Source organism: Pollachius pollachius, assembly GCF_949987615.1.
Source record: "Pollachius pollachius genome assembly, chromosome: 3".
In the NCBI taxonomy this organism is placed as follows: Eukaryota; Metazoa; Chordata; class Actinopteri; order Gadiformes; family Gadidae; genus Pollachius; species Pollachius pollachius.
The window spans coordinates 10,263,872-10,276,372 of NC_136936.1; the positions used below are offsets into that span (position 1 = coordinate 10,263,872).

At 49.6% G+C, this 12,501-nt stretch overlaps 1 protein-coding gene across 1 annotated transcript in view; it reads right to left on the minus strand.

Annotated features, from left to right (window-relative positions):
• tenm4 (teneurin transmembrane protein 4) overlaps window positions 1-12,501 on the minus strand; it is a gene marked incomplete at both ends in the record, with an annotated part of 154,725 nt that overhangs the window by 77,836 nt on the left and 64,388 nt on the right. The window contains 3 exon segments of the mRNA XM_079732971.1: window positions 2,378-2,578; window positions 6,052-6,246; window positions 7,424-7,525. Coding sequence (XP_079589097.1) covers window positions 2,378-2,578; window positions 6,052-6,246; window positions 7,424-7,525 — 498 coding nt within the window.

The following is a 12,501-nucleotide window of genomic DNA, read 5'->3' on the forward strand; positions in this document are numbered from 1 at the left end:
GTGAGTGCGCGTGAGTTTGCGTGTGTAAGTGGGCGTCCGCGTGTCTGTGGGTGCGCGCACATGCGTGTGTGTGTGTGTGTGTGTGTGTGTGTGTGTGTGTGTGTGTGTGTGTGAAAGTGCGTACGTGCTCGTGTGCGGGTTTACTAACTAAATCTGGTCACTGGCCAACAAATGAGGCGTTTCTGCACTTTTACAGAGAGAATCATTGTTTGCATCTCACAGTGGTCAGAAAGAACGGCCCTCGCAGACTCCCAGCACGACTGCTTCACACACCACAGCGGATAAACCTTGAGTGTGATGAAGATGCAATTACAGCCCACAGGCAAAGGCTCATTACCCGCATCGAGAGCCGTCCGACTTTTCATAAAATTGCCCTAATCCCATCGACGTCTTGTGCTATTTGCGCTAAAGTAACGTGTAAACAAACCCTTGTCTGGCGACGAGAGAAAACTGCCATAAAAACGACGGGATATACCCTGGGGCGGCGCTTTACGGCCGGTAACTACCGACTGTGCACACAGATTAGGGGGAAGACGGAAAAGTTTGTCGGGTACCAAACGGTGAGAGGAAGACATCGCTCGCGCCCGTGCTTGTGCGGCTACCGAGAACAAGAGCGCTATAATTTCAGCGGCAGCGGACTCCAATCAGAGTATCGGGGAGGGAAAGCGCCGGGATTTACAGGCTGAAGGGGGGGGATAAAGACCCCTACTCATCAGCTCTTTAAATACGCCGCGAGCCAGGCGAGCTCAGACTAGCCGCGCGTCTCCCTCTCCCGATCCACGGGATTACCTGATAGGTCAACGCGTATGCTCGGAATGTGAAGGAGGACGTCGGAATCCCCCCCGGCGGCGATGTTCTCCGAGAGCGCGCCAGCTTTCATCTGAGGGTTGACGCAGCGGAGGCGAAGCACGTCGGGGTAATGTCAAGATGTGAAACGGAATTAGACTGGAGCTGACGCATCGGCCAGGGTCGGCAGTCGACGAGCGTGACTACCGTCGTCACGGTTACACACACACACACACACACACACACACACACAACTCAGAAGTCATGTACTTCTTAACGAACGCTGGACGGTCTGACATTGACATAAACAGGTACACCTAGAGTTGTCAGAATCGTCCCGTAACTCTTGTAAGTGTATCGGTTACGTTTGGGTGATGTAACATCGCCCGATCGACACCCACGGGCGATAGCCGTCCGATAACATACGCACCCACACACACACACACACGCACACACACACACACACACACACACGCACATAGGACTAGTGGTGTAATGGATTCTTCAGGTATGTGTGCCAGCGTGTGGGCTGCTTCAGCTAGACTAGTAGTGTGGAACTGGCACAGGCAAACTTCTGGCTCCCTGCGGGCATTGTTAAATCTTCCAGTTGAAGGAGGAAGGAGGAGAAGGAGGTGGAGGTGGAGGAGGAGGTGGGGTGTAGGGGGAGGTGGAGGACGAGGAAGTGGGAGGTGGGGACATCAAATAGAGCTCCACCACGCTGCCATTGCTTGATCCATTGTCTGATATCAGGACTCTTGAGTCAGAAGCATTATGAAAGAACACGGCTATTTAATCCTTTAACCGCAGAGAGAGAGAAAGCTGCATACCTGATGACACATGGGAGATCTTTATTGGAAGGGGAATAGAAAACATCCCATATGGTTATCTTGGTTTTGATGTTATCGTTATAAAGTCTACTTTTTTTATAAATTTGTGTTATTGTTTTGTACAATTTGCAGACATACCACTAGGCCATAAAATGCCATACTGGATTAAAACAGAGCATAAAAACCATACCAGACCCTACTGAACCATGCCAGAACTTACTAGACCATACAGGATCATACTGAAACATCCTAGACCATACTGGACCATACCAGACCCCACCAGACCATACTAGACCCTACCAGGACACAATAGAACATACTACACCAAACCGGAGCATACCGGACCATAGCAGACTATACTAGACTGCAGTTGGGAGCTTGAGAATCAGCACACTGAGCTGTCAGCAGCTTTCCACCATGCTTGTTACCGTGGTGACCATTCAGGTTACCTGGTTGTTGCAAGGCAGCGCTAAATGAATAATAGATAAATCCTCAGTTTAGGGCTCTCATCTATTTACTGTCGCTTTTTTATCAAAAGTAAAACAGGTCGTTGATGTGCGGGTAGGGGTAAGTTGTCTACATGTAAACTGTGGACATGGGGTTCGAACCAAGGACTTTGTTCCTGGGTCTCAAACAACACACCCTAACTTAACTACCCCGCACCCCCTTCCCCCCAACACAGACCATTTATTGCCCAACGATGACATTTCATCAGCCATGACTATGTGTTAATCTACATGTCGGATCGTATGTTGTTATCTCACCTGTGGAGCAGTCGTGGCCCGTCCATTTTGGATCACAGCCGCAGGTTCCCGTTTCCGGCAGAAAGGTCCCGTGGCCGGAGCACTGGTCCATACAGGAGGCCCGGGGGCTCTCGCAGCCCGGCCCGCCCCAGCCCACGAAGCAGTGGCACTCGCCGCGCACACACACCCCCCGGCCGGAGCACGTCGGGTCCAGGCAGTCCACTGTAAAGAGGATCCAAAATGGCCGACATTAGGTGTCAATGCATGGATTTTATATTAACCTTCAGAGGCGGCTGGACTCGCGAGATTACAAACCCCCGCAAGGATTCATCCTGCCGGGCTTCAAGTAATGCGTTTGTGTCCGGCCACCGGTGGTTCGGCCCAATCGGCGCCTTATAAGGAACTGCGTGATCTGCGTGATATGTGATAGACATGCATAGACAGATGGTTCATCCAATCACCTGCCAACTATTATTTTTTAAGTGCCTGCCCATATCCAAACTGTTTGCGAGGAGGACTTCCCAGATGGTTTTGTGTTACAAACCATCTGTCGTCAGGTTATCATTTTACAGGCATACATCCAATTCATGTATTGGCTCACACATGTATGCACACAAAAGTCACAAGAGTGTGCACACACACAGTCACAGCCACACACACATACAAATGGGATTTTGAACAACAATTGTCAGTATATATAACCAAATAATTTGCATTAAAATAAAAGTTGTTTTCCCACACTATGAAACATCTAAAACACCAAAAATAGGCTAAATGTTGTTGGTCTATGTAACCCTATGTATTAATAGCAAGAATCAAATCAATAGGGTTAGGGTTAGACCATCACATCAAAAGCTGGTCTTACTCTGCAACAGCATTCACCCAGAGAACCGAATCAGATCAAGTGCCTCCATCATGACGGGTGGAGGACCTGGCTCGTGCACACTATGAAGTGCACGCGATCACGTGCCCACGCGCCCGAGAGAGCGCCCGTTTTAGAGAGCCAGTGAGGGACGCGGTTTACAAACAAGCAAATTAAAGAGACGGTCCCGCGGTGGAACAGAGAGCATCAGCATGCAGCTTCAGCCCTCAGTCCTTCTGGACACTCTGCCTTCAGACCATAATAAGCTCTACTGCCCCAGACACACACACACTGTACACACACAGCCATGCACAAAAACTCACACACAACCACACCACACAAACACATTATACACATACATACACACACACTACACACACACACTATGCACATAAACACACACAAACCACACACGCACACAAACACACACATTATACACATGTATACAGGCATGGAAGTACGCAGTGACTCAGACACACATGCGCACATGGACACATAAACATAGGCATGCATGCGCACACACAGACACATTACTTACTACACACACTGCTCAACACACTCTCACAAGAATAACTTTTCTCCAGATTGAAAACTGTGCCAGTCTGCTCTTTACAGCTCTCTCAACAATAACCGCCTGTATGGTGTGTGTGTGTGTGTGTGTGTGTGTGTGTGTGTGTGTGTGTGTATCTCTGTTAGAGTGTGTGTGTCTCGATGTGTGTGTATGCACACTCATGTGTGTGTGGAGGTGTGCTTATGGGTCTATGGAAATGCCTTTGTTTGCAGTGTGTGTGTGCGTGTGCGTGTGCCTGTGTGCGTCTGTCACAGTTGGTACCAATGGGAAGTCTGTGGGGTAGAGGCGGGACCGGGGGTGGGAGAGTGGGGACACCTGGTGAGTGCCAGAGGTCTTTAGCTCCGTTCACAGTCAGTTTGAAAGAACCCCGTTATTAAGGCAGGGTTGACATGACCTGCCCTAGTCAGTCATCTCTCTCTCTCTCTCTCTCTCTCTCTCTCTCTCTCTCTCTCTCTCTCTCTCTCTCTCTCTCTCTCTCTCTCTCCCCCCCTCTCTCCCCCTCCCTCCCTCCCTCCCTCTCTCCCTCTCGCTCCCTCTCCCATCGGATTTATATGTAAATTTAACACCGGTGCTTCCGTCACAGGAAGTCCAACAGTTTGTACAGTGGGCCTCTTACAAAAAACAACCGTCAACTTGCTGAACCTATACAACACGCTCACACTACAATGCACGCACACACACACACAGATGGCAACCAGTGCCGGCAGCACCAACCCGCCCCTCTCTCTCTCCCTCCGTTACAGCACCAACGGGCATAAAGCGCCGTTAGCAGGCGACACAAACTGGATCTGCGGCCTCCCAGCAGATGCTTCTGGAGCGGGGTACAGGGATCAGAGGCTAACTGACAACCAGGGCTCTCCTGGCAATTAATCACGACGCTTGAAGGTCGCGCAGAAGAAAGCTACCGAGCTAAAGGGCCCAGGGTCCACCTTCTCCTTGGTGGTGCGAAAGCTGAACCAAAATAGAATAGGACCCTATGGATGTCACCAGCTCTCATTTATCAACGTCCGACCCTCCATTTTTCATTTTGAAATGGGAGCTGCCAAGAGCTGACGAAACACAATGGCTTCTTTCAATCTTATCTTGTCGGCTCTTATCCGTCATCACTAATGCAGGGGCTGGTAATGTATTCATACACACACCGCTACCAGTGTGTGTGTGTGTGTGTGTGTCTCAATCTGGGAGAGTAGAGTGCTTCATTTGATTACCTACTAATACTACGGAACTAAGACTTTATATATATAATGAATATTAATATATATATATATATATATACACACACACATTTCTGAGTAATCTTCAATATGTTTCAGCAAATAAGGCCTTTTAACAAGATGAGGTTTGAAGCTCAAATTAGCACAAACACACTTATCTCTGAAGAAGCGTTACGAGCTGCAGAACCCATCCCTATCTTCAAGAAGCTTCTTAAGACCCCGCTCTTCTGAGAACATATCAATGTTTTCAGCTCCTGTGTTGAGTCTGGAACACACTTTGATGTGCTGGTCTATCTCTGTATCTGGAGATGGAACTATTATGCACTCATAAGAAGGAATACATAAAAATATATAAATTTATAAATATAAACAGACTTTCTGATAACTTTTGATTCCCTTCTCATTCCCAACTTTTTCTTAACTGGGTTGGGCAGCACTTACGTGTTTTACAATTCCAGCAATTCCAGTTTTGATTGCAAGCTTTGATTGTTTTCAGCCTCACCGGGTAAAAGCGTGATCAATGATTGTATGTAAATATTGTAGCACTTGTGTGCAATGTCACGTACGGCGCTATTCAAACTCACCAGAACACAATAGCATCAACACACAACAAACAAACATAAGTGTAAATGATAAACATTTATTCACATTAGTTAAGGCAGAAATAAGCATTAATTAACAATAAACTAACTAATCAACAATTGTTTTAGTTAAGTTATGGTCTAGTAAACGTTTACTCATTGTGCCTATGTTCACTAAGGTAATGGTGTTCTTGTTAACCAAGGTATTAATCAATACATTATTTAATCGGGTAAAGGTTAGGGTTAACCTTAACCCTAACCCAATTAATAATGTTTAAATGAATATCCTAGATGATATGAACACCATTAGTAAATCATTACTAGAACATTAGTTAACTGTTAATTAACTGTTAAATAATCAGTCAGCTAATGACTATTACTGCATCAACTAATGTGACCTGATTAAATATTGCAGCCTTAGTGTAAAGCCCATCAAACAACCAAACGGTGAGGAACGACGAGCTCACCCTCTTCACAGTTCTCCCCCTTGTAGCCCGGGTTACAGATGCAGGTGCCCACGATGCAGGTCCCGTGGCTGCTGCACGTGATGTCGATGCACTGGTTGGTGGGCACGTCGCACTCGGAGCCCTTCCAGCCGCTGTGACACATGCAGCGCCCCTTCAGGTACTGCCCGTTGCCGCTGCAGAGGACCGGACAGGAGGCTGGGGAGAGGGTACGGGGGGGAGACAGGGCGGAGAGAGGCCAACACAAGCATGTAAACCCCGGTCTCTTTTTCACCCGCCGTCTGGTTGAACCAGAGTCTGTCTTGAGTGTGTTCCAAGCGACGGGTCGCTGCCGGTGGCGCGGCGGCGGCGGCGGCGGCAGGCCGTGCTAGACAGTGTGCCCTACTTTCGACTCCCGGTTCATTCTTTTCTAGTGTTTCTCCTTTTCTAGGGGGTTTTAATGGGCTTCATCTGCTCTCCGACGTGGCCCAGATTGCGGAAGCGGGGAAAGACCCACGTAACCGACCGACCCGTGGAAATGAACGACCGTTCTAAAAATGTCATGAACTCTGTGCGAAAAGCAAATTACAGGAGGGGAGCAGTGATCATCACCAAGGTAACAGATGGCCTTACAGACCAGAGGAGCAGCAGCAGGCATACACACCGTATATTTCTATAATTACATACGGTCTCTGTGCATTCCCGGTCAATACTGGAAAATAATGCATTACAAAGAATTGCAATATCCGAGTGCACTGATTCATGGAAGACTGAAATAGGACCAATGTGATTGTTGTTGCTCTGATTCTACCACGTCTGACACCGATGTGACCCTCTGAGGTGTTACAGGGAGCCAGACTGAAGGTGAGAGATGGAGATACAGAGGGAGAGAAGCTAAGAGGGAGACGGACAGAGAGAGAGAGAGAGAGAGAGAGAGAGAGAGAGAGAGAGAGAGAGAGAGAGAGAGAGAGCGAGACAGAGAGACAGAGCGAGAGAGACACAGAGATAGATAGGAAGAGGACAATGGAGGAGGGTGATGCAGAGAAAGAGAGACATATAGAGATGGAAGATGGAAGATAGATGGATACAGAAAGACAGAGTGAGTGACAGAGAACAAGAGAGCTCGGTGGAGAGGAAGAGAGAGAGAAAGAGGTAAATAAAGAGGAGAGAGTGATAGTTAGAGCACATAAGTGAGGGCAAAAGAGGGATAGAGAGCAAGAGAGAGGTGGATAGAGTGATAGACAGAGAGAGACAGCAAGAGGTAGACAGAGAGAGCAAGAGAGAGCGAGAGCAGGAGAGGGAGAGACAGAGAGAGGCGGCAGGAGGTAGATAGAGAGCTCGAACACAAAGAGAGAGAGAGAAAGAGAGGGCGAGTTAGGTAAAGCTAACGTCTCACCTCGACCACAGTCGGCTCCTCTGAACCCCAGGAAGCAGCGGCAGGTGCCAGCGATGCAGTCCCCATTCCCGAAGCAGTTGCTGGGGCAGTCGTCGATGGAGTCTGCAACAGAGCGGGGAGCAGTCTGAGTGACAGGGAGCCATTTCCTCCATTCTATCATTTCTCTCCCCCCTCCTCCCCACCTAATGTCGCCAGTCGACTCCTCCGCGTCCGGCCTTTTAATTTCACGGCGGGGTGTTTTGCAGAGTTTCCAAACGTGATGAAATCAATCGGCGAGGACCAATAATAATTGAGGAAATGGGGTCTGAAGTGAGCTTGTTTATTGGCTGGAAGTGGGCCGAGGGCCAACGTTGCGGCGTCCAGCGCTGAGCGACCTGATAAAGAAGTGTGTGTGTGTGTGTGTGTGTGTGTGTGTGTGTGTGTGAGTGAGTGTGTGTGTGTGTGTGTGTGTGTGTTTGCGTGATTCCACGACGAGGGTAGTTTATTTTGGCAATGCAGGAAAGAGATTGAAAGAGTGCGAGGCGGTCATATCTGCATGTGTGAACTGGATCACATTTTCTTAATTTTGTTGTGTACTCATGATTAATGTTATTACACTGTTCTCTAAATATGAAAACCTGTTGTTTTTATAACCTTCTTCCTGTTCAGAAAAGGATATTGGAGACTGTGCTTCATGGTTACCCAGTGTCTCACAATAAATGCAAGGTGGAACAGACACAAGGCTGTTCTGCTGTTGTGAGTGTTTTACTGCAGAGGGTTATGACGTCGCTGTGGGCAGAACTAAATACCAGCCACGTTTTAGACCTGCACAGGGGAACGGACGTCGGTCCATCAGAAGCAAGGGCACGAGGAACACCGGAGAATGGGTCTGACAGAATAACATAACACAAATAACATAAAGAGCCACAAACACACGACCACTATATATGTAACATGGAAGGCCGACACAAAGACCCAACTCTCACACGATAAAAAAGAAGAATTGAGGATGTGAGAATGAATGGTAGTTTTATAAAGACACCACAACAATTACCGCTTGTAATCTGTGGACATTTTCGGAAGATGAAGTAAGAAAAAGAAAAAAAATAACGCTTTCTAGATACGCTTTCGTAATCGCGAATCATGGGATCTCTCAGCGACCACCGTGTGTTGGCGAAGAACGACCCGACCGAACACAACGGGATTCCTTTCAGTGGGAGGAATCCTGAAACGCGACGCTGCTCGTCGAATTAAAGCCCAAATGGTGCAGAAAAGTATTCAGTGATCTCCATTGACTCCACGTCGCGGCCTGCCTCTGAGGTGGAACCGGAGGAACAAAGAGACCCTTTGTTGCTCCGTGGAGAGCTGAGAAACATGAGCTGTGAAGAAGCTTCACTCTCCACTCTGGAGAGTCAGGCATCAGCACCAAGGACAGAACGCACAGGGGACCGTTCAGAGACGTGGAGGGAGGGAGAGGGGAGAGAGACATCACAGAGACGTGGAAGGAGAGACAGGGGAGAGACATTAAAGAGACATGGAGGGAGAAAGAGTTAGAGGAGCGAGACATTATAGAGACATGGAGGGACAGAGACAAGAGAGACATTACAGAGACATAGGGAGAGACATAGGGGGGAGAGAGAGAGAGAGAGTGAGAGAGAGAGAGAGAGAGACAGAGAGAGAGATTATAGAGACATGGGGAGAGAGATAGAGGAGAGAGACCTCACAGAGACATGGAGGGAGAGAGGGGGGAGAGACATTACAGAGACATGGGGGAGAGAGAGGGGAGAGACATTATAGAGACATGTAGGGAAAGAGGGTTATGGGAGAGAGACATTACAGAGACATGGAGAGGGAGAGAAAGAGAGGAGAGATACATTACAGAGACATTGGGAGGGAGAAAGAGGGGAGAGAGACATAATAGAAACATGAAGGCAGAGAGACATTACAGAGACTGGAGGGAGAGAAGAGACATGACTGAGGCACGGGTAAAGAAAGAGAGGAGAGGGAGACATTATAGGGCTATGGAGAGAAAGAGAGAGAGAGAGAGACAGCAAGGAGAGGGACAGGGAGGGATAGTAAGGGAGTATAATTAAAACGAACAAGGCAGATAAATAATAAGAGAAAAAGAACAAGAGATGAACCTGAGAAAGTGAGAGACAAAGAGAGATAGAGCGGGCAGGGTGTCGACAGAGAGGTGATGGTTTGTGGATGCTGGAGGGATTCAGGGGGGACTGGCATGCTGGTGTTAATCAGAGGAGCGGACACTTCCTGTCTTCCCTGGCCCCCTGTTGAGCAGAGAGGAGGCCTGGCTGGAGGAATGGAGGAGGATCCTGGGGAGCTGTGTGTGTGTGTGTGTGTGTGTGTGTGTGTGTTTGTGTGTGTGTGGGTGTGTGTGTGTGTGTACATGTGTGTGTGTACGTGTGTGTGTGTGTGTGCCTTTGTGCGTGTTTATGTGTGCGTACTTGAGTGTGTGCGTGCTTAAGTGTGCGTGCAGGCGTGTGTGTGTGTGTGTGTGTGTGTGTGTGTGTGTGTGTGTATGTGTGTGTGTGTGTGTGTGTGTGTGTGTGTGTGTTTGTGTGTGTGTTGGAGAGGAGCAGCGGGGACGGAGCATTTGCATATCCGGAGCTGAGCTCAAAAGTAAAGAAGTGAAGCCAGACTGGACCCCAACCAGTCCTCTAGTTCTCTTATGAAGAATATGAAGATAAAAAACATGAATAAATAATGAGTGGAAATACTGCGGTAATAATGAGATTCCTGTGAGGGGTTTCATCGCAGTTTCTTCCAAAACTGGCTGCTGAACAGACCACCCTACAAAGAGAACAAAGACGTCGACTTTCAACTTTTTAGACTTCTTCCAGGACTTTTATGCAAAGCGACTGGCGGTGAATCGGGAAACAGTTAATTAATGAGCAGGTAGGGGTAACGGCATCTAGCTCAGGGATGCCTTCAGGTAAGACAACTGAGACAACTTTCTAACCCGTACTTTTCCGCTGGGAGTCCAACCCCATACCCACCACACTATCCCCTCTCCTTCCCAGGTCTCCTGCCGTCTGAGGTTTGCTGAACCAACAGCTCCAGCCCTTGCTTCTCCCACCACGGCCAAATCCTACCAATCCCCCTCGCACGCACCAATTATCTCCTCGACGAGCCCTCCTTAGCGTGGCTCGCTATGAGCTCGTTCCTGCGCCGGTTCGATCAAGAATGGCGCGAGGTGGTAGCGGGACACCACCCGCCCTCCCCTCCTCCCCCCCGACGCGACGCCCAGCAGCAGGCAAGCCCATAAATCAGTGAATCAAACAGGGTGTCATTGAGATTCATTAGGCCTCCATGAGAGGAGGAGTGTGATGTAGTGGGGCCTGGCAGAGCGCAAGCTGCTGGGGACGGCAGGCGGCTTTAATCAACGCCTTCGCCATGCCTCTCCACCGCCACCTATAGCAGCCATCAACCAGCCAGGGAGAGGAGGAGGGAGGGAGGGAGGGAGGGGGAGAGGGAGGGAGAGAGAGAGAGGGAGGGGGAAAGAGAGAGGGAGGGGGAAAGAGAGAGAGAGAAACAAAGAGAGAGAGAGAGAGAGAGAGAGAGAATGAGAGAGAGAGACTAAGAGAGAGAGAGAGAGAAAGAGAGAGAGAGAATGAGAACGAGAGAGAGACTGGGAGAGAGAGAGAGACAGAATGGAGAAAGAGACAAAGAGAGAGAGAGAGAGAACGAGAGAACGAGAGAACGAGATTGAGAGAGACAAAAAGGGTGAGATAGAGAGGGAGAGCTTCTGATAAACCAAGGTATTGAGACACTGACCCTAAGATTTCTATTGCCTCTTGTGTGGTTCACCGTGAGTAGGTGGTGCTGGATGTGGGGGTGGGGATGGTGGTGGTGCTGGAGGATTGATGGTGGTGGTGGGTATCTGTGGAAGTGGGTGGTGATGGAGATGGTAGTGTTGGTAGTGGAGGTGGTGGTGGTGGTGTCAGTAGTGGAGGTGGTGGTGGTGGTGATGGTAGTGTTGGTAGTGGAGGTGGTGGTGGTGGTGATGGTGTCGGTAGTGGAGGAGGAGGTGGGCGTGGTGATGGTAGTGTTGGTGGTGGAGGTGGTGGTGATGGTGTCGGTAGTGGAGGAGGAGGTGGGCGTGGTGATGGTAGTGTTGGTGGTGGAGGTGGTGGTGATGGTGTCGGTAGTGGAGGAGGAGGTGGGCGTGGTGATGGTAGTGTTGGTGGTGGAGGTGGTGGTGATGGTGTCGATAGTGGAGGAGGAGGTGGGCGTGGTGATGGTAGTGTTGGTAGTGGAGGTGGTGGTGGTGGTGATGGTGTCGGTAGTGGAGGAGGAGGTGGGCGTGGTGATGGTAGTGTTGGTGGTGGAGGTGGTGGTGATGGTGTCGGTAGTGGAGGAGGAGGTGGGCGTGGTGATGGTAGTGTTGGTAGTGGAGGTGGTGGTGGTGGTGATGGTGTCGGTAGTGGAGGAGGAGGTGGGCGTGGTGATGGTAGTGTTGGTGGTGGTGCTTGAGTGGAGGTGTTGTCGTGAGTGATTGTAGTTTTGGTAGGGGAGGTGGAGGTAGTAGTGCTGGCCGTGTCAGTGGTTATAGTGGATGGGAGGCAGAAAAGAGGGTGGACTGACCCTGCATGTACGTGTGTCTGGCAGCAGGCCGATTGAACAACTGGATGCGTGCTGCAGAGCTCCCTGGTTCTGAACACTGAGCCAGACACCTAGGGAACCAGCCCACGATACTCAGCCAAGAGGCCTCTCCATTTTAACCAGATGAATAACAAAACACTCACACAACACAAGATGATTCTTCTCTCTCTCTCTCTCTCTCTCTCTCTCTCTCTCTCTCTCTCTCTCTCCCTCTCTCTGTCTCTCTCTCCCTCCCCATCCCTCTCCCTCCATCCCTCTCTCTCTCCCTCTCTTTCTCTCTCTCTCTCTGTCTCTCCCTCTCTGTCTCTCCCTCTCTGTCTCTCCCTCTCTGTCTCTCTCCCTCCCCATTCCTCTCCCTCCATCCCTCTCTATCTCTCTCTCTCCCTCCCCATCCCTCTCCCTCCATCCCTCTCTCTCCCTCTCTCTCTCTCTGTCTCTCCCTCTCTGTCTCTCTCTCTCCCCATTCCTCTCCCTCTATC